The sequence below is a fragment of the Chlorocebus sabaeus genome, chromosome 17 (genome assembly GCF_047675955.1).
Source record: "Chlorocebus sabaeus isolate Y175 chromosome 17, mChlSab1.0.hap1, whole genome shotgun sequence".
Classification (NCBI taxonomy): domain Eukaryota; kingdom Metazoa; phylum Chordata; class Mammalia; order Primates; family Cercopithecidae; genus Chlorocebus; species Chlorocebus sabaeus.
Window position 1 is genome coordinate 39,582,346 of NC_132920.1, and position 25,969 is coordinate 39,608,314.

The 25,969-nt window shown below is 44.6% G+C and overlaps 1 protein-coding gene across 3 annotated transcripts in view; it reads right to left on the minus strand.

The window, feature by feature from the left end:
* KIF6 (kinesin family member 6) overlaps positions 1-25,969 on the minus strand; it is a 392,212-nt gene that overhangs the window by 87,507 nt on the left and 278,736 nt on the right. For 2 of the 3 annotated variants that reach the window (XM_007972706.3, XM_038006040.2), the window contains exons 14-15: positions 14,569-14,677; positions 3,481-3,536 (exon numbers count right to left, since the gene is read on the minus strand). In XM_007972706.3, coding sequence (XP_007970897.3) covers positions 3,481-3,536; positions 14,569-14,677 — 165 coding nt within the window. Of the gene's footprint in view, positions 1-3,480; positions 3,537-14,568; positions 14,678-14,802; positions 14,875-25,969 lie in introns of those variants that run through there. The other variant, XM_007972713.3, reaches the window with a different exon arrangement.

Consider the following 25,969-nt stretch of genomic DNA (forward strand, 5'->3'; position numbering starts at 1 on the left):
GCTTCATTTCATTCATTTGATCCTCCATCGCTGACATTCTTTCTTCCAGTTGATCGAGACGGTTACTGAAGCTTGTGCATTTGTCACGTATTTCTCGTGCCATGGTTTTCGTCTCTTTCATTTCGTTTGTGAGCTTCTCTGCATTAATTACTCTAGCCATCAATTCTTCCACTTTTTTTTCAAGATTTTTAGTTTCTTTGCGCTGGGTACGTAATTCCTCCTTTAGCTCTGAGAAATTTGATGGACTGAAGCCTTCTTCTCTCATCTCGTCGAAGTCATTCTCCGTCCAGCTTTGATCCGTTGCTGGCGATGAGCTGCGCTCCTTTGCCGGGGGAGATGCGCTCTTATTTTTTGAATTTCCAGCTTTTCTGCCCTGCTTTTTCCCCATCTTTGTGGTTTTATCTGCCTCTGGTCTTTGATGATGGTGATGTACTGATGGGGTTTTGGTGTAGGTGTCCTTCCTGTTTGATAGCTTTCCTTCTAACAGTCAGGATCCTCAGCTGTAGGTTGTAGCTGTAGGAGATTGCTTGAGGTCCACTCCAGACCCTGTTTGCCTGGGTATCAGCAGCAGAGGCTGCAGAAGATAGAATATTTCTGAACAGCGAGTGTACCTGTCTGATTCTTGTTTTGGAATCTTCCTCTCAGGGGTGTACTCCACCCTGTGAGGTGTGGTGTGTCAGACTGCCCCTAGTGGGGGATGTCTCCCAGTTAGGCTACTCAGGGGTCAGGGACCCACTTGAGCAGGGAGTCTGTCCCTTCTCAGATCTCAACCTCCGTGTTGGGAGATCCACTGCTCTCTTCAAAGCTGTCAGACAGAGTCGTTTGCGTCTGCAGAGCTGCTGCGTTTGTTATTATTTACTGTGCCCTGTCCCCAGAGGTGGAGTCTACAGAGACAGGCAGGTTTCCTTGAGCTGCTGTGAGCTCCACCCAGTTCGAGCTTCCCAGCAGCTTTGTTTACCTACTTAAGCCTCAGCAATGGCGGGCGCCCCTCCCCCAGCCTCGCTGCTGCCTTGCCGGTAGATCACAGACTGCTGTGCTAGCAATGAGGGAGGCTCCGTGTGTGTGGGACACTCCCGGCCAGGTGTGGGATATGATCTCCTGGTGTGCCTGTCTGCTTAAAGCGCAGTATTGGGGTGGGAGTTACCCGATTTTCCAGGTGTTGTGTGTCTCAGTTCCCCTGGCTAGGAAAAGGGATTCCCTTCCCCCTTGCGCTTTCCAGGTGAGGCAATGCCTCGCCCTGCTTCAGCTCTCGCTGGTCGGGCTGCAGCAGCTGACCAGCACCGATCGTCTGGCACTCCCCAGTGAGATGAACCCAGTACCTCAGTTGAAAATGCAGAAATCGCCGGTCTTCTGTGTCGCTCGCGCTGGGAGTTGGAGACTGGAGCTCTATAAAAGGTCTCTCTTATCCCTCCAAGGATGAAAACAGACCACTGGGTTCCTTGAGGTTAAGAGGATGCTGACGAATTGGCCCAGGCTCCACTGAAGTCAGCTTCCTCTTTCCCCTCCTTCTCCCCTTCAAGCCAGGTAGACTATCACTGCCCGCTGTCTGGGACTGGGCTGCCCCTCACCGAGTGTCTGCCTTTCTGCCTGAAGGAGATCAGTCTAGAATCAATTTCCTTATTGGTTTGGGTGACTGGACGCTCTGAGAATCAGATAAGCTATGGATGGACATTATCTTCAGAAAAATACAAACATTCCTAACTTCCAGTTTTTCTCATGCAGTTTTAGTATGTTCAGGAATCCAGGTCAAGAAAGGGGTTTGAAATCTTTTTTTGTGCCAGTGATCTTCTGGCAGTCTGATGACCTGGCAGGACCCCCTCTTAGGATAATAATTTGGTGCATAAAGTAAAATACACAGGCTTTTAAGATAAACCAATTATATTGAAATAGTTATCAAAATTATAAAACCTTTTGTGATACAGAAATCTGTATGTGCTTTTATATCAATGTATTAAATAAAAAGATCTAATGGTGAGTCTAATAACCACTGTAATTTTGTACTGATGAGCACAAAAGATACTTTACAACGTCTGCCCCTCTGTGATGTGACATGAAAGCCTCTGTGACTTCCACTGGGTTCATCATTGAAGTGGTGCTAAATTTCAGTTAGAGGTTAGTAAAAATAGAGGGGCATTTCTCTCCTATCAAGATGCTGGACCTTAGGTCAAGAACCCCTGAGACACAAGGATTCTGAGTGTGGCTTGTTGGGTGTGGCTCTGGGTCTGGCTGCCTCAGCTCCTTCTGTCTCAGGCCACAGGGGGGACTGTGGGGCTCCTGTTTACCGACTGAGACAAACTGAGGCTATCGTGATTTTTATATTCTGTTAGAAAAATTAAAGGGGGCACTCACAGTGGCTTCTGTCCTGTCCTCACTTGTAGGGGGAGAAAAGGGGGTAGTAAGAGAGATCAGCGGGCCAGCTGTGAGCCAGGAACTGCTGCCTTCTCCAGCACAGAGGTGAGGCACAGGGATCCCCTCTGTGAAGCTACCCTGGGCCTGGGAGATGGGTCTCTGTGGTGTCTTTTAGTTTGGGATGAAAAAAACACAGTCCTCTTACTTTAAGAAGGATTTGAGGCTGGGTGTGGTGGCTCACCACCTGTCATCCCAGCACTTCGGGAGGCTGTGGTGGGTGGATCACTTGAGGTCAGGAGTTCGAGACCAGCCTAGCCAATGTGGTGAAACCCCATCTCTACTAAAATTACAAAAATTGGCTGGGCATGATGGCATGCACCTGTAGTCCCAGTTACATGGGAAGCTGAGGCAGGAGAATTGCTTGAACCTGGGAGGTGGAGGTTGCAGTGAGCTGAGATCATGCCACTGCACTCCAGCCTGGGCAACAGAGTGAGATTCTGTCTCAAAACAAAAACAAACAAACAAACAAAAAAAACCCCACAAATGAACAACAACAACAAAAAAAAAACCCACAAGAATTCAAGGCACATTTTACTGAGTTGCCTCTTGCCTTAACTTCACCTTTGGTACTCACCTAAGTGGGGAGCCCTCTGTGGCAGCCTCCACCCTGGGAAGTCACGATGGCTTGTTTTTGCTTCTTATCCTCCCACCGGCTTACTGAATGATGCTAAAATATCGTACCTCTGCCAAAAATGCTAAGTAGAAGCTTTGGGAGGTATAAGACTGTTTCACCATACTGGAAATACGAAATGGCGTCTCACTGTAACCGTGAAGTTATGATTAGCTGAGCTACTGCTGAAAAACACCAGGGAAAAGCACAACTCTCTGATTGGGATGCTGGAGCTCAGGTCTGTCTGAGGATGAAAAGTTCAAGTTCTAGACAAAAGAAAGTGCTTTTCCTGCTGGGTGACAGGAGGAATCACACACTTCCTAGGGAAGGCTCTCAAAGCAGCTTCCTTGGCAGGGGCTCTCCTGAAACTGGGCTTCATGGCCATTTGGAGGCACATCATGACCTGATTTTCACCAGGAAAATGGTTTCTGAAAGAGGCTCACAGAATATCATCTGCTTACCAATTTTACTTCTTGCTTCATTTATACTTTCTCCCAAGGCCTTGGCTTCAGAAAATCTGGAGGGGAAAAAAAAATGAAAATTATAGTTTTTCTGTTCATCCTATATGATATTTTAAAAATAATAGATTTCTGAGAGGCCACTAAAATATGATGAAACTTTATTGAAAGACACAAAAGAAAAATCTAAATAAGTAAAATATGTTAGGCTTAAAAATAGAGAGAAAATTGGTATTAATTATAGGTATTGTTAATTTTTACTCTATCCAGCACAGAATTTGTATTCTCATATTCTCTCATTTATGGCTTTTAATTTACATGGTTTCATGATGTAAGGATATCAGAATAAAGCGTGGCTGTAAGGTTTCTGTTCTGTGTTCTATTGATTATGATACCAAGATCTTATAACCAAAGAATATATACTTAAATAACTTTTTTCTGATTATAAAATAATATATCAGAGGTTGTAAAACTATGGCTGGTTATGAGACAAATCCGGCCTGCTGCCTGTTTCTGTAAATAAAGTTGTCCTGGAACACCGCCACCCCTATTCACTGGTGCATTGTCTGTGGCTGCTTTCATGCTACAAGACAGAGTCGACTAGATGTGATGGAGACTGCGCGGCCTACGACACTGAAAATATCTTCGACCTGGCCCTTTATAAAAGAAATTTGCTGATTCCTGTTATATACCATTATTAAACCAGATTTTGAAAATATAAAAACAAGAAAAAAAATTCCCAAGTACTCCTCTACCCAGAAATAAGCACATTTGATACACGGATCCACCCAGTCTTCTATAGAGCCAGTATTTATAGGGTTGGGATCATACTGCAGGTATGATTTTGTGCCCTGATTTTTTTTTTTTTCACTTAGAAGTCCTTCCCTATATTATGAGACGCTTACCTTTGATGGCTGCATGCTAGTCTACCAGATTGTTGTACTAATGTTTAGTGAGTGATTCCTTTATGTTTCTGGCCTATGTTTATGAGACACCCACGATGAGCCAACTATGTGCTAGAGAAGCAGACAGGACATGGCCTAAGTGAGAACATGTAGTTCAGTCCCTATACATAGTGGGACCTCATGAAATGTTAGTTGCTTTCCCTCCTCTCCTTTCTGCCATGAAGTTAAAGAGACAATTGAAAGCCTATGAAAGCAAGCACCTAATATATGGCCAAATTAAATGACTGTGCCTTGGAGGGTGCTAGTCATGCCATTAGTTTGACTAGGGAGTGACCTGTCCATGAGTGAGTGGGGAGCCATCAGGAAAGCTTCACGTACAAGGCGGGAGTGACCTGGGTTTTGTGGATCCAGAGGAGTTTTTAGAAAATGTTTTATTATGAAAATTTCCAAATATACACAAAATAGAATAGTAGAATGAACCCTAACATACCCAGCATCATATTTTATTAATTGTCCAGTTTTATTTCAACTATTTCCCCCCCGCCTCTTCTCTTCTCACTTCCCCCTCTCTAATATCCTGGCAAATCCCAGATATCCTACTGTTTTATCCTTGAACACTTTAGTTGCCTGGGATTGCGTTGGAGGAAGTGAGCAGAGGAGGGCATTCCAGGCAGGGGAACAACATAAGCAAAGGCCAGAGTGCCACAACTGCTCTGTGTTGGATGGAAAAGAAGTGTGAATTATGTCATTGCTATTTTCCAAATCTGTCTGCTTGGCCTGGGACTGCAGACAGGAGGTTTTCAGGGAAGGGGACTAAACTTTTTCTCAATGTTAGCTTCTTGGGACTCCGCCCCTGGCTCCCTTATTAAGGCTGGTCATGCTCATCGTAGATTATGTATGTCCTCTCCTCAGCGATGGCCTGTCACCTTCCAGGGAGAAGTACAGTTACACTTGATGCAATTCAGACATTTACACGATGCACAGGTCACTGTGCTGGGCTCTATGGGCTCACATGGCCTCTGTTGCTGGGCAGGGATAAGGTGACATTTGCTGCAGGCCATTCAGAAGATGAGGACCATCTTCAACTCTCCACTCTGCCAAGGGAGGGCCTATGACCATTTCATCACTGCTCTGTCCATCCCCAGTACCTAGGATTTATAGGATCTGACAGTCACACGTTGCTCAATTAGTGACTCCTCCCATTTCCTGTTCCATAGATGTCTAGAAGCTTTAGATGCTTTGGAATAAGGAAAATACAAGAGCAAGGGTGCAAAACTGCTGAAATTCACACCAATGCTAGAGGAAACCAGAGTACAGATAGAAAAGGAAGATAACACAAGCAGAAGAGGGACTTTCCACTGCAGTGCTGCTCAGAGAAGCCCTGACAGATCTGGGATGGAGTTCCCCAGCCTTGGCGGTGCCCAGATGTGTCTGGGGGGCCTGGCAGAGGGAGCTGCTGAGTGCTGTGGTCAGCTCTCTCCAAAGAGCCGCCCTGCTCCAGAGCTGGCAGCAACTGTGGGGAAAGCCACGAGCTGTTCCTCTCTCGCTGTTGCAGCCCAGTCCTGAGCTAAAAAGGGCTTTCCCGCTGGAGAGGTGTGGTCTGAGGGCTGTGCAGTCTTCATGAGACCATTTTCCCGTCACTCTGGAAGTTGTCACCACTCCAGGCCACCCCACCCACATGTGTTCCTGATCCCTGGTTGTCAAGACAAACTCTGAAAGGCCCAACCCTGAGTGTGGAGAGGGAAAGAGCAAGTGTCAAGGGAGGTGGGAGAGATGAGAAGGCTAAAGACTTGGTTAGGAAAGATGCGAGAAAGAGGGTGACCCCATCAGTGCTGCCACGTGCTTCCTGGCCCACCTGCATCTCCACGCCTCGTCAGCCAGCCCCAGTCTCCCTCCCTCCTCACTTGCTCCCTTTCCTCCTGCCCCTCTGTCTGAATTCTGCTCACCTAAACTTCACCGGGGGAGTTTCCTGCCTCCTGACTTTCTAAAAGCACATCCTCATCCATGAGATGGACAGAAGCCAACTTCTGGCCAAGGGGACATTGCACCCCGGTACAATATCCTAAGGTGCTGCTCACTGCTGAGGAGATGTGGCCTATGCTGATGAGGCTGCACCTTGAGGAGGGGCAGAGAGGTTGTGTAACTCAGCCAGGACCACTGACGACCGCCCGAGGGTTTCTTTCTACTGGTGCCAAAGCATTCCTATTAGGGCATCATTAGTTGTGTGGCTGACTTTGGGGAATGGAAGGGAGCTGGGTGCAGTTCCAGTGTGGATGCAGGCAGGCTGCTGTGTCACCTGCACACAAAATCCTGTGCAGGCACAGGGGCTGGGCTTGGAAGGGAGAAGGAATGCAGTGCTCTGGTGTTCTACTAGCCTGGCTTCCCTTAACACCCAGCCTCCTCCTTTATAGCTCCCACGGTGTGCCAGGCAGGTACTCACAGACCCCGGGGAAATGCTCCGTCATTGGCTTCCGAAAGCCCTGGCTCTTCTGTCTTTTTCCCCCTCTCTCTGGCACCTCTTTCTCAGTCTCCTTTGCTGACGTGTTCTGCAGCCTGTTCCTTGAATGTCGATAATCCACAGGATTTGGTTCTAGGCCCACTCCTCACTTTCCCTGCTCCCTATAGGCATTCCATTTATGCCAGCGTGTCCTTGGCTATCTCAGTTGACATCTCTCAAATTTCCATCTCAGCCCTGCTTTAGTTCCTGACTCAGGTATCCAACAGCCTGTTTGATACCTTGAAGATAATTAAAATCGACTGTACCCAAAAAGAAATAATCACCTGCCCTGAACACCTCCCCTGTTCTTCCTGTTGTTCCTGTCTCAATGCATGGCACCATCACTTACGGATGGCTCATGTCAGTAACCTGCATGCTACCCTTTGCCCCTCTCTCCGTTAGCGCCTTCCCTCAATCCTGGAGTTTCAGCCATTCTCCATCCTCGATATCTATCAGAGCATTCCAGTTAGCTCCAACTGCCTGAGAGCCGAATGCTGTCATCTCTCTCCCAGATTATTGCAACCACTGCTTGCTCCTTCCCCTGCATTTGCACTGCCTGTCCGCAGGCTAGTCCCCACACTTTAGCCTGAGTGATTCTTCTTAATGCAAACCTGGTCCTGTTACTCCCCTGCTCAAAACTCCCCGGTGCTTCCCAGTGACCTCGGGAGAAAGTCCAAATTCCCTAACAGAGTGAAGTAGACTCTTCATGCTCTGGCTCCTGCTGCCTTCTCCAGCTTCTTCTTTTCATCTCCACAACCTTCCCAGGCTGGCCTGAATCTCAGTTTCATCAAGTGACACACTGTCCCTCATCTTGGGGACGTCCCCTTTACTTGGAGCCTGTCTTTTCCCCTGGCTAATTTCTGCCTAACCCCTCAGTTTCCACAGTGATGTCTCCTCCTCTGGATAGCTCTCCAGGACTGTGCAGGTCTACAATGCATGACACCCCCAGGTGCTCCCCAGCACCCTGCACTTCTGCCATCGTAGGCAGATGGCATACTATATGTGAATTGCCTGTTTACTTGTTTTCCTTTCAATACGGTAAGCTCCATGAGGATAGCAACCACGTCTGCTTAATTCACTCTTATCTCTGGGGCTTAGAACAGGAGCTTGTACCTAGTAAGCATTCCATAAATATTTGTAGACTAAAAGAAGATAAGCATGTGAGCAAGTGTGTGTGCAAAGGCAACGTGTGCAAGTGAAGAGCACTGAATTGGAAGTCAGAGTAGGACCAAATGCCTACCTCACCTCTTAGCAGCTGGGTCTCAGGCTCTTCATTTCTAGGATTAGAAAGAGATGCCTGTCAGGGCTGGGTTGATGTGGAAAGAGCATGCATGCAAATGTGTTTTGTGTGTCATAAATTCATTATGACCATGGCCTGGCAGTGTAGGAACCCCCAGTAGGGAATGTGACGGACTGTGAGGGAATGTGTGTGGGAAGCAGTAACCACAGACAATAGTTTGTCTCAGCAAACCAAAGGATTAGAAGGGATCTCTGCAAGTCAATGGTCAAGGACCCTCAAGATGGTTGCTGAGTTTCTCATCTTCAATGGGAATAAAAAGGATGGGGGAATTGGGGGGGAATCTGACGTTAACTTCCAAGACCAGTTCCAGAAAGAATCCCATCCTGCTGTGGGTGTGTCCGGTGGAGATACTCATCATGACTGGGGAAGCAGCTGGCTCTGCCCCACACACCATTCACTAGGGATCATGGGCAGTGGCTGCTTTTACCCATGGACCAGAGAGACGGGCTGATGTTCATCAGCCACTCAGTCCCCATGAGCCTCTGCACCCAGATGCCCTGTCATGCCAGCTGAGATTGCTTCCTGAGGATGGTGGGCAAATATGTGTTTGAGGGCAAAGGGTTCCTACAATATCTTTCCTACTTTTCTTGTCTAGAACAACTAACTTAATATGTTACTTTTTCATAGCGTGAACATCCAATACCCTTCCCCGTCAGAGAGGAGGACAGAAGACTGGACCTATATTTTGCCATTTTTTTCCTCCATAAACTTGTACCTTGTACCCTGGCTGCCTCCACTTTACTGTGATGAAGATCCACCCTTTGTTCCCCTTATGCTTTTTAAAACATGCCAGTATTCCTTTTCTGTTTCATCTCTCCGGCTATGGCCTCCCTCTCTCGCCTCCAATTGATCAGCTCCTCCTCTGACCCTCCAGAAGCCTGCTGCAGCCTCCTGCTTCTCGGAAGCTGTAAGTCTTCTCCAGCCATTTTCTTGGCTGCCAAGATTTCTCAAAGTCAATTTCAAATTGTCATTCACAAACAAAAAAAGTGTTTTTTGAGTACCTGTTTTTTTTTGTTTTTTAATTTTTTTGTGGCCAGCACTGCTTTTAAAATTGTGGAGAGGCTGAGAAGATTTTAATCTAATCTCTGCTCTCAGAGTTTATCATTTTAGTTCAGCAGAAAAGATGTAAATACAAAAGAAAGAAAGGGAAAAATCATAAAGGTTAAAATGAAAGTCTAATAGGGGCCAGGAAACTCCTCCTCACCATGGGATAGTGCCACAAGGTTTCTCTCTGCTCTCGGTCCGGTTTTCCTGTTGGTTTTAGATGGCTGTTCGATTCTACGTCAGAAGGATCCAACTGAGTGAAAGGGTGCTTTGCTTTGTTTAGTTTACATTTTCAACACCTGCATTTCCAATAGCAGTTAAACTCCCCATTTATTTCTTCTTTTGTTATTGAATAAGACTCTGAGACTGACGGATTTAGTTTGTATGAAAAATCTGCCACAAAAGAAAGTTAGCTTGCAGAGCCTGGGCACTGGTATTTGCCAAGCATGGGGTTTCCAGCCTCTCTTCACATTATTGTATACTATAGGGATGAGTCATGCCTGGGAAATGTAGTGATTGTGAATTGCAATTGTCCTCTGCTGAAAAATCCGGCTTAAGAATTGGCTCACATGCTCTAGTTCACCAAAGGGCGAACATCCTATTCATGTGCCAACATCTTATTTCTCTTGTCACAGACAGGCAGCACAACTTCCTTGGACTGGGGACCAGAGCTTAGAGATGCTAGAGATTCCCTGTGAGAGCAGCAAAGGGTGCAGGAGAAAGGGGAAGAAAAACCTTTCTATTAAGTAACATGGGGCTGAGTGCATTGGCTTACACCTGTAATCCCAGCACTTTGGGAGGCCCAGGGAGGGAGGAGGATCATTTGAGCCCAGGAGTTTGAGACCACCTTCGGCAACATAGAGGGACCTTATCTCTACAAAAAGTAAAATTAGTCAGGCATGGTGGCATGCATCTGTAGTCCCAGCTACTCAGGAGGCTGAGGCAGGAGGATCAGTTGAATCCAGGAGGTTGAGGCTGCAGTAAGCCTTGATCACATCACTGCACTCCAGCCTGGGCGACAGAGTGAGACTGTCTCTTCAAAAAAAGGTAACGTGGAATGAAGGGGATGGGGGAAACACTCACTGTTCCCTCCTGCAAATCTAAATCAATTCTTATACTCTGGGGTGGGGCTGAGAGAGTCAGAAGAGATTGTGGGTTACCAATAATCCCTGCATTTGTGCTTAGAACCTACTTGCTATGGGTTACAGAGGCTGAACTCATTCAAGGCTTTTGTGTGGGGGCAATTAGTTCCAGCCCCTATTTAGTGGCATTTTGCCAACATAATGTCCCAACACCAGCACGGTCAGACCACAGAATTAGTCTGATGTGAGAAGTTTGGGGTGAAATGGGAGTCCAGGCTGGTGGGTCCTGGTTGCTGAGGTCTATTAGGAAGCTGAGGCTTAGAGATGAGGCAGGAAGCCGTAACTGAATTTCACCCTGAGTCAACCCCCTCCAGTCTGTGTCTGTATTCTCAGAACTGCCCATCTTCTCACAGTTGGGCCACTTGAGTCCTTCCTGTCACTAGATGGACTGGGAGCAAACATGTGGAAGGGGCCCGGGTTACTGGAAGAGCATTTCCTAAAGTAAGGGTGGCATGGAAGTGGCCCTGTGAGCGTCTGTGAGGCCTTCCTTTGATGTCTGTTTTTGAAACCCTGCTTCTGCAGTTATTTGTTTTCATACAAGAACATTTTTCTTATTCCTCTTCCTTAAGCAGATATGAACATGTAATATCTAATAATTCAATACTCTCCATCAATGCAAATAACACCTCCAATCCTAAGAAAGGGGTAGGTTCTGGGTTACATCCCCTATACCAAATAGTCCTTTAATGGTTAGTACTACAGGAACATTAAACAGATATAGAAATTTTTAAAAAAATATTGGCCAGTTTCCTGACTTTTCATTTGATTTAAAAAGACGGATTTACTGCTGGGAAAACCTCTTTTCAGAGGAAAGCTTGTGTGAGTTTTATTAGTTCCCTTGCACTATGGCCACAAGGAAGATGGGATCATCGGTATTGCCAGCCCATCCTGCACACCTTAGGTATGTTTAAACTCAAAAGCACATTTGTTGTGTGGGTTGTCAGAACTCTACTGTACAGAGTGAAGTGAGCTCTATATTAGAAGGCTTTGGAAGACCACAACATCCTCATCCCACTCACCCCAGACCCCAATCCCTGCTGAAAATAGACCTAAACTCAGGTTACAAACCAGAACCAGAAACAATGCCAGCTTTAGAATAAGAAAGATGAAGTGCTATGTTCTCCCTAAGTCAGTGGTTCTTCAACTTGAGCATGTGTAAGAATCACTTGGTAATTTTTTTTTAACCTGTAGGGTTTGAGGGATCTTACCTTAGAGATTCCGGATCTCATGGTTTCTGGACACTGTCTAAGCCAGTGGTTTTCAAACCTACTTGCTACTGGAATCTGCTTTTTAAAAAGAGATGCTCAGCTTGCACCTAATTTAATTAGAATATCTGGGGAGTCAGGGCCAGGCTTTGGTAGCTTTTAAAAGCTCTGTGGGTTCTTTTAATATGAAGCCAGTTATGAGTCCCTTGTGCAAGCTAAGAAGCCTCCCGTATAGACATGGCTGAAGGCTCTTTGGAAGTCTTTTGGATGAGGCAGCTAGCTTGACATGCTTATCTTCAGACAGACAAGGTATCCTGCCCCAACACATCCAACTGGCCATATTAAAAATTCATGGCTTACAACATGGATAGACATTAGAAGACTTGTGAAACCCTTGGATTTACAGGCTGAAATTTGTGCAGATGTGCATATGTCCCCCTTTCTAGGGAGACAGTCCTCAGCTTCACTGGATTTGCTTTATTTTCTCCCCTATCCCCTTGTTTTATTCATTTACTCATTAATTCCTTTTTATCCCCATGCCCTGCTCCCATTCTTGCAGGTAAAATATGTTAAAGTATATCTGGAACTCATAAAATATACCAGGGACTCATAAAGTATACCTTTTTGCTAAAGTATATCTTTTTGTTTGCATGTTTTTCTTTGCTTTCTGTGGATCTATTTGTAATTTATCTGAATGACGTGCTGCTACTCAGTGCTATGCTTTTAAGATCTATGTTAATTGGTATGCATACATCTAATCCATGACTCCCACCTGCTGCATCCTGCTTCATGGGGCATCCACATTATTCTGCCTGTCTACTTCCCCAGTGATGGATACTCAGCACATTTCCAACTCTCCTTGGCCATGAATAGCCAAGGTTGCTCACAGCAGCCCGATGTATGTCCCCTTATAAACCTGCATGAGAACTTCTTGGGAAATATACCCAGAAGAGGAATTGCTGGGTCACAGTGGGAAGCAAGTAGTTCTTTTGACTAGGAAGGGCTGGACTGCCCTCCATATACAGAACCATATACTCCCATTCCCTTCACTGGATTCCTGAATGAGCTGAGATCTGCCCTCTGGTAAAGTGTAAAAGCCAGGATGATAGTCTAGGCTGGGCCTTTGACCCTCATTGCAGTTTGCTTTTCTGTTTGCCTTTCTTTTTCCTTCTTCTGGGTCTACCTTCTTTCCCATTCCCTGTGGCTGCTGTGTTAAACCTTCATCATCACCCTCAAGTCTCCTATTCTACCGCAACTTCTTTTTCACAGAGAAAATGGAGGTTGTCTTTAATTTTCTCTCTCCTTTTCTCAATGTGCCAATGTCAGCCCCATCTTGATTTATTTTTCCATTCTTGCTCCCTTCCAGGGCTAACCTCCACCGAGCTTTTATTCCCTACCTTCCTGTCTTCCAGGAGCCTTGCTGTGTCAGCTTTTCCTGTTGTTTCTCTACCTCTCTCTTACCATTGGCTTATTCTGTGGTCTATAATATTAGCCAATTCTTTCCCATCCTGAAACCAACTTCCCTTCTACTTAAGCTACCTCTGTTCATTCTTTTTAAAAATGTTTTTCGGCCAGGCGCAGTGGCTCATGCCTGTAATCCCAGCACTTTGGGAGGCCAAGTTGGGCGGATCACGAGGTCAGCAGATCGAGATCATCCTGGCTAACATGGTGAAACCCCGTCTCTACTAAAACTACAAAAAAATTAGCCGGGCATGGTGGTGGGTGCCCATAGTCCCAGCTACTCGGGAGGCTGAGGCAGGAGAATTGCTTGAACCCAGGAGGTGGAGGTTGCAGCGAGCCAAGATCACACCACTGCACTCCAGGCTGGGCAACAGAGAAAGACTCCGTCTCAAAAAAAATAAAATGTTTTTCATCTATCACTAACTTTTTAAATGCAATGACATTTCTTCTCACTCACTCCTCCATGCCTGGCAGTCCAGCCAATGGCCTTCTAGTTGCAAAATCTCTGTGTACTTCCCAGTTCCCTCCTGCTTATTTCTCTGTTGCATCTGACACTACTGGCAGTCTGCTTCTTCTTGGAGGGGGCTCTCCTCTTGACTTGGCTCTCAGGACATTATTTTCTCCTGGTTCACCCCCTCTTCTTTCTGCTTCTTCTCAGTCTCCATCATGGCCTCCTTTCCCTCTACCTTCCCTTCAAACTCCTTTCCCTTATGGCTCCCCTCTTTAGGCCTCAGCACTGCCACATGTCCTCCTGAGAGCTCATCTACTTCTTAGGCTTCCTGAGTTGTCATATGATTCTCAAACCCGGATCTCATTTTAATTCAACAAGTAGTTCTTGAAAACTTACTGCGTGCTAGGATCCAGAGTCCCATGTGACATATGAGAGTTCACTCTTTCTTCTGAGCTCTAGACCCCTATGTCTGATAGAGTTTGTTTGCTACAGTTTGAGGATATGTGTATACCACACAGACTAGCTAAAATAAATTATATACCTCTAAGTAAGCTTCTTTTGAAGGGGTCCAGAACATAGCCCTGTCTGACAACATGTCAGCAGATAAACCTGTCTGCTCTGATTTTAGCCTGGAGAAGGCACCAAAGGTCTCTGGGTCACAAGATGTGCACATATTTTCTTTGACTAAGACAGGACTGCTCTCCAGAACAGCTGGAGTGCCTGCAGTTCTAAGAATATAATTTGGTCCATAGATTTTTTTCCCTCTCCTTTGGAACAGTAAGACATGGACAGAGTACAGGCTGATGAGAATGACCGTACGATGTGAGAATTGTAAATCATGTTGATACTGTCAGTAACAGACCCTGCCTTAAAGTTGCTTTACCCCAATAGTACTGGGACAGTGAGGTTCACACATGAAGGAGAATTGTACCAGGCTGGACATAATTAAATGGGAAACTGAATAAACATTATGCCTTTCTTGTAATAGTTGAGTTGGGCAGATTAGGAAGGACAGAGTAAGCAAATCTCCTCTAGGCTGGCCTGGCCGAGCCTTGGAGGACCAGCTGCTCCCTGAGACAGCCTTACCTCTGTTTCAGAATCTGTTTGTTGTCATCGATGGTAACGCTGTCAGCGTGGTCCCTCTTGAAGATTTCAAAAGCCTCCTGGCGTCCTAATGACATTTCCTCTTTCATTCCTGTTTGGAGACACAGGGAAATGGCCTCAGTCATGGCATCAGGATCCTATTAATTTCATTGTCACTTTAGTCAGACCACAAAACCAGCCCTGTCTCCAAGAGGCCCACAGCAGAGAGGCTCTGACCAGACAGGTGGCCCCAGGCTCTTCCAGCTGGCCACCAACCCGCCTAGGAGGCCCTTCCAGTGCCACCCGCTGCACCCCGCAGGACTGTGCCTGCACAGCCATGTGACTCATTGGGGGCGGGGTTTGGAACGCCTGCCTGCTCGGAGGAAATGAAAACCAGAACGCCAAGCCCTGGATTGCCGAGGACATCTGCAAGTGTATTTTCTTGCCATCGGTTCAGTGCCACATTTCTCCGTGGTATGCCTTATTTTGTTTTTCTGTTAAATTTCCAGGCATTTAGTTAAAGGAATTATAATCCAAACTGAAAGATAGCATCTAGAAAATCTTGCTCTTAGTCTCTGTGTAACAATTCATTCTTGTTTCCTGTGGTTAGTGAGGGGGTCTCTGCTTTTCTTCAGGAGTTAGGTTCTCAATCACAAGACCCATGAGCTGGCCATGGCAGGGGTCCCTAGCTCATCTCTAACTTCAATATCCTGTATCGCCTTTGCCAACCCTCACTGCTGGGCGCTGTTCAGAGTTTAACTTCTGGAGCCACGGTCAGTACAGCCAGGGCCAGGCTCTCCTCCTCACCACCTCCCGGAATGAGGGTCAGTGCAGATGTGTGCCTGGGACCCCTCAGTGAGAGCTGAATTCACCACTGGATTTTGGATGCATCTACAGAGCCATTTTTTTAAATGCTTCCACCCTTGGTTCCTTTGCTTGGGAGGCCTTCTCCCCCATTTTCCTCCAGTGACTCTATCTCCGTGGAGCTTTCATCAAAGCCCAGGCAGAACAAACCCTCTTTCCACCATGTTCCTTATCAATACACTTATAACACCCACAGCCCAGTGGTGGACACTGTCACTTCACATAACAATCCTTTCTGGTGAAATGTAAGTTTCTCAGGGGGTAGAGATAATAGTTTTTTGTTTGTTTGTTTTGTGAATCCTTGTGTCCTGTTCAATGTGTGGCATTTAGAAGGCGCTCAGCATACATCTGTGAAACGAATCAGGTTGAGAATGAAGCTGGGTGGTGCCGAGCCTTGCTCTTGTTGCTGTGGGAACACAGTCCGGGGTTAGTGAGGCTTACCCTGAGGCCAAGGGTTCCGCACAGGCTTTCATATGGGCCACATACCACATCTCCTCTTGCCTGGAAAAAACTCTCGGAGTCCCATCACCCATCCTAAGGGTGAGTAACTGGACTAGCCCATCTGACACCAATTTAATGATTACTGTTGATAAAAATAGCACTGTGAAGAATGTCTAAATGGTGAGGCACACAAAGACACCCCGCCCTTTTCCGATCAGAAGCAAATGGGGACGACTCGGCTTTGTCTCCACATCTGCCTTGCACACTCTAGAATTGAGTAGGCCTGGGAATCCGCTTATGTGAGACGCGGAAAGATGATCCCTGGTGCATGAGAGACATTGAGGGGCACGTTTCACCAGCAGAGCCCATCAGGAGCCAGTGGATTAATTCCATACCTCTCCCCTGTCCGGGTCTGCACCCAGTTCTAACAGTGCATGCCTTTTGCTACATAATAAAATAATAACAGACGGTAGAGGGCATGAGACTTTGGACTGGAGTTAGGGAAGAGAAAAGCTCCACAGACACCACACTGGAACCTGCTTGTGGAATCCTCAGATTGCCTCCCGCAGGGGAGCTGATGAGCAGGCTTCCATCAACAGAGGTGTGGGGGTGGTGGGTGAAAGGGGTGTGGGGGTGGGGACTGAAAGGCTGCTCAAAAAGCTGCAGGGAAGAAGGGTTCACAGCCTCTTCCCTCTCAGGCTCTGCTTTCTCTGCAGAGTTGACAGTGTGAACTGACAGCTGGTTGGAAAGGACCATGCCAGAGCCCGCGGCACTGTGGCGGCATCCACTCCTGGGAGAACTTACAAGGCACTGAGCAACCCACTGGGACTAACTATATTCCCAACAACCCACAACACAAAAGTAAATGACAATATGAAAACACGAAACAACATGAAACGCACCTTCCCTGAGGTGCACTGGGGCCTGGGCGGTGGGAGCAGAAAGGACATGGAGGGCACAGAGGAGACAAGCGCAGGAAGTTTGGGATTATTGTGTACAGAGTCTTGAAGGACCTATTAAGAAATTCGGGGCCAGCAGCATAACATATTCTACATGCATTGCCAACTTTCAAAGACTGAAAATGAATAAAGTACACATTATGGGAAAGTTACACTGGAGGAATTTAATACTCTTGATGACTTAAAAGGCACTTAGGGGTCCTGAAGTGCCAAGGGCTTATCATCAGAAACATAACATTGGTTTTCCTTCTATCACGGACAAAGTATTCTGGAGTTGGAGTTAGTTGATTGTGATGACCACAGGTGAAGGACATCAGAATGATGGCTATAATCTTGTCAGCTGGTTTCCCAAATGTCCACTCAGGGAGGCCAAGGTGAGGTGGCTGAAGCGTAGCTGGAAGGCAAAGAGGCAAGGCCAGGCCAGGATGCCTGCAGAGACTTCATGGCCACCACTTGGAGCAAGGCTGAGGTCCACAGAGGGAGGCATGTGGGAAGGACTCACGGGCAGCTCCAGTGTGTGAGCCCAGGTCCCAGCCCGGCGCTACCCCTACCCATCCCCATTCTGCTTGTTCAGAGCTCATGTGCAGCTCCTTTGGATTGCACTAATATACCACTTCTCACCCCAATTTGGGATCAGCTGCAAAGTTAATGAACAGCTTTTATTTACTGAAGAAATCACTTCCTTGTCCCCCTGAGGATTTAGAAAACAGGCTCTTTCTCCTATGGCAAGTTCCTGTCCCTCAGCATGCACTGTATGCGTTTGAAAGAGAAAGAGCAAAGGAGCAAAAAGGGTGATCACCTTGCTAACGAGACAATCATCTATTTATTCTCTCAAGAAGCATTTATTTATATTAGGCATTGTGCTAGGCATGTGACAGAGATGTAAAGTTGAATATTAAAGCTTTGATCCTTGGTTTAAAGAATTCGAAGTCCAGTAAGGGAGAAAGAAAAATGAAAAATGGCCAGGCACAGTGGCTCACGCCTGTAATCCTACCACTTTGGGAGGCCGAGGTGGGTGGATCACCTGAGCTCAAGAGTTCGAGACCAGCCTGGGCAACACGGTGAAACCCCATTTCTACTAAAATACAAAAAAAAAAAAAAAAATTAGCTGGGCATGGCGGCACACACCTGTAATCCCAGCTACTTGGGCGGCTGAGGCAGGACAATCACTTGAACCCAGGAGGCGGAGGTTGCAGTGAGCCAAGATAGCACCACTGCATTTCAGCCTGAGTGACAAGGCGTGACTCTGTCTCAAAAAAAAAAAAAAAAAAAAAAAAAAGAAAAGAAAAGTGAACAAATATTTACAATGGAGGTTGCTGCTTGCTGTAGAGAGGCACGTGTCCAGCATGTGGGAGAAGGAGGAAGGGAGGCAGGGACTCTCAGGGAGAGTAGGAGAAGGCTATAAGCAGGAGGGAGCAAGTGAACTTCATCCAGAAGGATCCTGAAGGATGGAGCAGCATTTCCCAGGTGGAGAAGACATGGAAGAAGATACCAGGTGGAGGGGGCAGACACTGGAGTGTGGATTAAAAATGCAACCTGATTAATATGGGTGGCTCTGCCATCCAACAGAAATGATCTCTAGGTGATTAAAAAATGAATTTCTTGTATACTCTACAATACTACAAGAATAGTATCATGGGCTTTCTTACATATTATTTCAGTTGAATTTCTCTATGATCTCTGTTAATAATTTCATTTTATAGATGAAGAAACTGAGGCTTAGATAAACAAGTGATTATAAAGGGGTGAAAAATGCCCAGCTTTTAGAGGCAGTCATTTCTGCTCTTAGATCAGTTTTTCCAGGGAAAGTAGGCCTGACAGAGAGGGCGAGGTGGTGGGGCTCAAAATGACCTCGTAGTATTAATAGTAGATTTACCCATGAGATCATACTCTTATTAGTGCCTCTCTGTCTAAAATGTTGATTTATTTTTACAATATCACAGAAAAACAGAACCATATATATATTTTTTACTACCTGCATAGATTACTTCATCTGTTAATATGTTTTATTATTATTTCTAGAATTTGTAAGCTCCACGAGGGCAGGTATTTTAAAAAAATTTTTATTTCAATAGCTTTAGGGGTACAAGTGGTTTTTGGTTACATGGATGAATTATATAGTGGTGAAGTCTAGGATTTTAGTGTACCCATCACCTGAATAGTGTACATTGTACCCAATAGGTAGTTTTTCATCCCTCACCCCCGCAACCTCCCCCATTTGAGCTCCAATATCTATTATACCACTCTGTACACATTTGCATACCCATAGCTTAGGTTCCACTTATAAGTGAGAATATGTGGTCTTTTGTTTTCTGTTCTTGAGTTACTTTACTTAGGATAATGGCCTCCAGTTCCATCCAAGTTGCTGCAAAAGACATTATTTTGTTCTTTATGGCTGAGTAGTAATCCACACCACATTTTCTTTATCTGTTCATCTGTTCATGGACACTTGTGTTGATTTTGTATTTTTGCAATTGTAAATTGTGCTGTGATAAACATATGCATCCATGTGTCTTTTTTATATAATGACTTGTTTTCCTTTGGGGAGATACTCAGTAGTGGGATTGCTGGATCAAGTGGTAGATTTACTTTTAGTTCTCTGAGAAATTTCCATAGAGTTTTCCACAGAAATTGTATTAATTTACAGTCCCACCAGCAGAGTATAAGCATTCCCTTTTTACCACATCTGTGCCAACATCTATTGTTTTTTGACTTTTTATTAATGGCCTTTCTGGCTGGGGTAAGATGGTATTTCATTGTGGTTTTAATTTGCATTTCCCTGATAATTAATGATGTTGAGCATTTTTGCATGTTTGCTGGCCATTTTTATATCTTTTTTGGAGAGATGTTTCTTCATGTCATTTTCCCACTTTTTAATAGGATTATTTGTTTTTTTTCTTGTGGATTGGCTTGAGTTCTTTGTAGATTCTGGATATTACTCCTTTGTCAGAAGCACAGTTTGCAAATGTTTTCTTTCATTCTGTAGGTTGTGTGTTTACTCTGTTGATTATTTGTTTTTCTGTGCAGAAGCTTTTTAGTTTAATTAGGTCTCATTTATTTTTGTTTTTGTTGCATTTGCTTTTAGGGTCTTAGTCATGAATTCTTTGCCTAGTCCAATGTTCAGAAGAGTTTTTCCTAGTTTTTTTTTTTTCTTCTAGAATTTTTATGGCTTCAAGTCTTAGAATCTAAGTTTTGAATCCATCTTGAGTTAATCTTTGTATATGGTGAGAGACAGGGAGCCAATTTTATTCTTCTACATGTGGCTATCCAATTTTCCAAGCACCATTTATTAAATATAGTGTCCTTTCTCCAGTGTATGTTTTTGTCTGCATTGTCAAAGATCAGTTGGTTGTAAGTATTTGCTTTATTTCTGCATTCTCTATTCTGTTCCATTGGTCTGTGTGTCTACTTTTATACCAGTACCATGGTGTTTTGATTATTATAGCTTTGTAGTATAATTTGAAATTAGATAATGTGATTCCTCCAGATTTGTTCTTTATGCTTAGGATTGCTTTGGCTATTCAGGCTCTTTTTTTGGTTCCATATTAATTTTAGGATTTTTTTTCTAATTTTGTGAAAAGTGATATTAGTATTTTGATAGGAATTGCATTGAATCTGTAGAGTGCTTTGGGCAGTATTGTCATTTTCACAACATTAATTCTTCTGATTCATGAGCATGGGATGTTTTTCCATTTGTTTGTGTCATCTATGTTTTTTTCATCAGTGTTTTGTAGTTCTTCTTGTAGAGATTTTTCACCTCCTTTGTTACATATATTTGGAGGTATTTTATGTATTTTTTTGTGGCTATTGTAAAAGGGATTGAGTTCTTCATTTGAGTCTCAGCTTGGTCCTTGTTGGTGTAAGTGGTAATACTGATTTGTGTACATTGATGTTGTAAACTGAGGCTTTACTGAATTCATTTATCAAATCTAGCAATCTTTCAGAGGAGTCTTTAGGGTTTTCTAGGTATAAGATCATATCATTGGCAAACAGTGATAGTTTGACTTTCTCTTTTCCAATTTGGATAAAAGCAAGGATTTTTGTCAGTTTCGTTTGCAGCAATATTTCTAGAATCCAGATAGTACTTGGCATACAAGAGCACTATAGTATATTTGGCACACCAAATATCTTTTGAATGAATGAATGAATGAATGAATGAAAAAATGCTTTAGATGCTTAATGTCTTTCCTTCTGATATAGCATATTGTGATGCTGTGAAAAATGAGGCATGTATCCATTGCTCTCCCTCTCTCTCTCTCTCTCTGCCACCATGCTACTGGACAGTTTCATCTCCTACATGGTATGATTTTAGAAATTCAACACCATCTTCTCCCGAGTACATGTCACCATGCTTACTGGCCCACCATTAGAGATGAATTCCAACTCCAAGAAGCTTTTATAAAAATGCAACTACAGTCCTGCCCCACATAAAGACGTTTCAATCAATGGTGAACTGCATGTACGACGGTGGTCCCATATGGTGTCACAGTTGTCATAATGTCATAGTGCAACACATTTGTCACATGTTTGTGGTGATGCTGGTATAAATAAGCCTACTGTGATGCCAGTTGTATAAAAATATTGCATATACAATTATATATAGTACATAATACTTGATAATAAATGATTATTTTACTGGTTCATGTATTTACATACTTTATTTATTTATTTATTTATTTATTTATTTATTTAGTTTTGAGACAGAGTTTCACTCTTGTTGCCCAGGCAGGAGTGCAGTGGCCTGATCTCAGCTCACTACGACTTCTGCCTCTTGGGTTCAAGCGATTCTCCTATCTCAGCCTCCTGAGTAACTGGGATTACAGGCGTCCACCACCACGCCTGCTAACTTTTTGTATTTTTAGTAGAGATGAGATTTCACCATGTTGACCAGGCTGGTCTTGAACTCCTGACCTCAGGTGATCCACCCACTTCAGCCTCCCAAAGTACTGGGATTACAGGTGTGAGCCACTGTGCCTGGCCCACATGATACTTTTTATCATTATTTTAGAGTGTACTTCTTCTACTCATAAAAAATAAGTTAACTGTAAAAAAGCCTCAGGCAGGTCCTTCAGGAAGTATTGCAGAAGAAGGCATTGTTATCATAGGAGCTGATGCTCCATGAGTGTTACTACCCCTGAAGACCTTCCAGTGGGACAAGGAGGTGTAGAGGTGGAAGACAGTGACACTGATGGTCCTGACACTATGTCTTTGTTTTTAACAACAAAGTCTAAAAGCTTTAAAAAAATAAAAAAATTTTAAAATAGGGAAAAGTTGACAGAATAAAGATATAAAGAAAAAATACTTTTGTACAGCTGTATAATGTGTGTTTTAAGCTAAGTTATTACTGGAGTTAAAAAGTTAAAAAATTAGGTTTATAAGATAAAAAAGTTACAGTAAGCTAAGGTTAATTTATTATTGAAGAAATATTAGAAAAAATGAATTTAGTGTAGCTTAAGTGTACAGTGTTTACAGAATACACAGTAGTGTACAGTAATGTTCTAGGCCTTCACACTCACTCACCACTCACTGACTCACCCAGACCAACCTTCCCTCCTTCAAGTTCCATTCATGGTAACTGTCCTATACAGGTGTTTTTATTTTTACACTGCATTGTTACTGTACCATTTCTATGTATAGATACACAAATGCTTATCATTGTGTTACAATTGCCTACAGTATTCAGTGCAGTAACATGCTGTACAGGTTTGTAGCTGAGGAGCATTAGTTTACCCGATCTAGCCTAGGTGTGTAGTAGTCTATACCATCTAGGTTTCTTTAAGTATACACTATGATGTTCACAAAATGATGAAGTCACCTAATGACGCATTTCTCAAAATGTAATTCAGTTGTCAAGTGACACAAGACTATACTCTTGAAGGTATCATTATTTAAGTGCTAGCAAAGAAAAAATTCACAATGTATTGACAATTAGCTAAGAGGTACTGCAAAGACATACATTTTATCTTCTTCTCAACTTTGTTTAGTCTGTCAGACTCAGCTCCTCATCAGAGCTGAGGACCTTGGGAACTTGCAATGCTCATTTCTAGAGCTCATTTCTTAGTTGTTTCCTTTTAGTGAGTTTTAATCACAGGTCCCAGCACTGGATCCCTGCAAATATGAATGATTAAGAGAAGCCTGCTGGCTTGCTGAGTTACAGAACCATTTAAAACCTAAAAGAGAGGAATTTCTGAGTCTCAATCTCCATAAGGCGACATTGCAATTTGGGTTGTAAGTTGGATGGAAAATATTTACAAGTCCCAAAGGTGTAACCTCTTCTGAATTTTGATGGTGGTCAACGAGCATGTAGGTAGAAATGGTAGTCAACAAGGGCTTTCAAAATCAGCCTCGGGGTTGGGTTTCTGAAACATTAGGCATCCAAATTCTTGTGCGCTGGTCCCTTACCCACTTCTTAACGCTTTCTTTTTTTGTCAACCTGAAATTCAGTTCCTTATTTTGCTAACGAATACAACTTGGTACTTTGGGAAGCCCTCCCCACCCCCAACACAGAGTCCCATGGAAACCAAATGGAAAGGAAAAACATCGGAAGTGGAGAATTTATGCTATTGCCTTTGGGCCTGCTGTCTGATTTCCTTTAGTCTGGGGTACGTGGGCCAGAGCTTATTTTCCTGGCTGCTCCCAAACAACCTACTGCTGCTTAAGCTATTGCTCAAAAATTGACAAAAGTACAATGATGGAGAGAGTTGTGTTATTCATGCTGAAAAATGATTTCCTAGTCAGAGCCAAAAATATATTTTCCTTGGGAGATATTCACTCGCGTGGGGTCTCGGTTCCCTCTAGCTAAAGAAGAGAGGGATGAGAAGAAGACCAGCAGGGGATGGTGAACAGTGAGAAGCGGGGTGGATTCCAAGGAGACGGGGGTTTGGAACACACTGTTTGGGACTGAAAGCATGAGAAGGCTCAGAGCTGGGTGGGGGGCATGCGGTGCTAAGGCAGGAAGGAAGCTGATGATTCACGGTGGGAATCATATTGAAGGATGATTATACTCTGCGGCTCAATAGTGGAAGCTCTTTAAATTGAAGGTAAGGGAACAACTCTGATACCACAGTATGATGAATACCTACAACATGTAGTATCTGGAGGTGCATACAAGAATGAGAAGCAATGGGCAGGGATCAAGTGTGTTTTTTATATGGTGCCTGCAATAACCTTCTATCTGAAGTGAAATTTCTTGGTAAGTGTTGACTTGGGTGAAATAGACAAAAATATCCTCACCTAAATAATTAGAAGAGGATTCCATTTCAGTGTGTTCCAAACCCCCATCTCCTTGGAATCCAGCACCCCCTTACTCTTCATCATCCCCTGTTGGTCTTCTCTCCCCTCTCTTCTTCAGTCGGAGAGAACTGAGGTCCCTGAGTGTGTGGAGAAGGTAGAAAGAACGGGCTGATGGAAGGAAAAGGAAATAAGGCTTTAGAAGAGAGACAAGGCAGAGCTGAGGAAGGGATAATCTATCAAGTTGTAGCATGAAATATAAAGGTCAAGAGGGACCGGAAGGTCAGGGGGAAGGTCAGTGAGCCCACACTCTTGGGAGTGGTGCTGGATGTCTCCAGGGGCATAGAGGAAATGGTGGCTTCAGCCAGAAACTCAGGTGCAGGACAAGCCAGCAGCTTCGACGATGAAGAGCCAAGGATGCACTGACACTGGACTGAATACATGCATGGAATGGGGCTGGGGGCTAACAGATCTTTTAAGAGAAATGAGCCATCTCCGAGAAAGATTAGACGGAACAGTGGAGATAGTGTCTTTTCCTTCCTCCCACAAGGATGCTTGTGATTTAGGAAGGAGGAGTTTTTGAAAGGTGCATGAAAGGCAAGGATGTTGAATATGCAGCCCCTATGTTACCACTTTCCCTCTCCATACCCCTAGAAGACATCGCTGACCAATCCCAGCATTCTTTTCTGGGAAACTAATCATAGCATTAGAGTTCTCAGCACAGCTTTTCAGCAGCCTCTGCCAGTCAACCATCCCTGGCATAGACGCTCTTCCTTTAATAGGTGGCTTCCAGATTACTAAGCAATTAAATGACAACTGCCACTTGATAATAGCAAATGTCATCATTTACTGTTACTGTCATCATGCCGGTGCCACCTGGTCCCATCGCTTTAGGAACGCATGTGCAGATGGTCTCCCCTGGAGAGCAGCGTCATGCCCTAGCATGCATGTATCACTGAGGAGCCCTCCATTTGTGTTCCTCTACCTCCAGGGTGATGGAGGTCACCACAGTAAGCAGAGCCATCTGTCATGGTTCTGCTGACTTTAAAGGGCCTGGTGTAGCCCAGCTACAATTTGAGGGGTTGCTGGGCGGGTACCGCAGGGTATGAAATCTGAGGATGAGGGGAAGAGAAAAAAAGCCACAGCCAAAGTGACTGCAGATGTGAAGACCAGATATCAGATCTTTTGGGGTGACCAAGGAGACTCACTCAACCTACCTCCTCCTCTCGATTGACAATTTCTGGAATGGGCTAGTGCCCCAAGGCTTTGAGGTTAAAGGGCTATGTTCAAATCAGATAATATCACCTGGGCTAGAGTCCTCAGATTAGGACTTGCCTTGGAGTTTCTTAAGTAGCCACATGAAAGATGTCAAAGGAACCTTTAATTAGTAGGTTCTCAGGGCTGGCTTGGACCAGGCTGAAGCATGGTAGGCTTGGCAGGAGCTCTAGGGAGGAGAGAGAAGGGAAAATCTGAAGTGGAAAGCCACATAAACCTTAGGAGACCCACCCAATGGTGGCACCACATCTAAATAAATCAAATGGGTTCCTGACTCCTGATGCCAGAAATCACACATCCCACGGGCTACCCACACTGGCCCAGCAGTGCAGACCGTGTGGGCTGGGTGGAATGAAGCGGGCAGTGCTCAAGGCAGGTTGTGTTTTCCTTTCGTCTTGGTAACTGCATCTGATTCACCCACCTGCTGCAGCTGCCTCCTGGACTGTCCCTTGAGCAGGTGAAGAAAGGGCTGGCATGCCAAGGGAGTGGACAGGCCTGGAGCCTCTGAAAAAATGGCAGCTACTCTGGGGTAGCTTCTAATTGCCAGCAATAACAAAAGACATCTAAACAGTGGTCCTCAAGACCATCTGCACAAAACACTCATTTTCCTAACCTAGCATCTCTGGAGTTTTTAT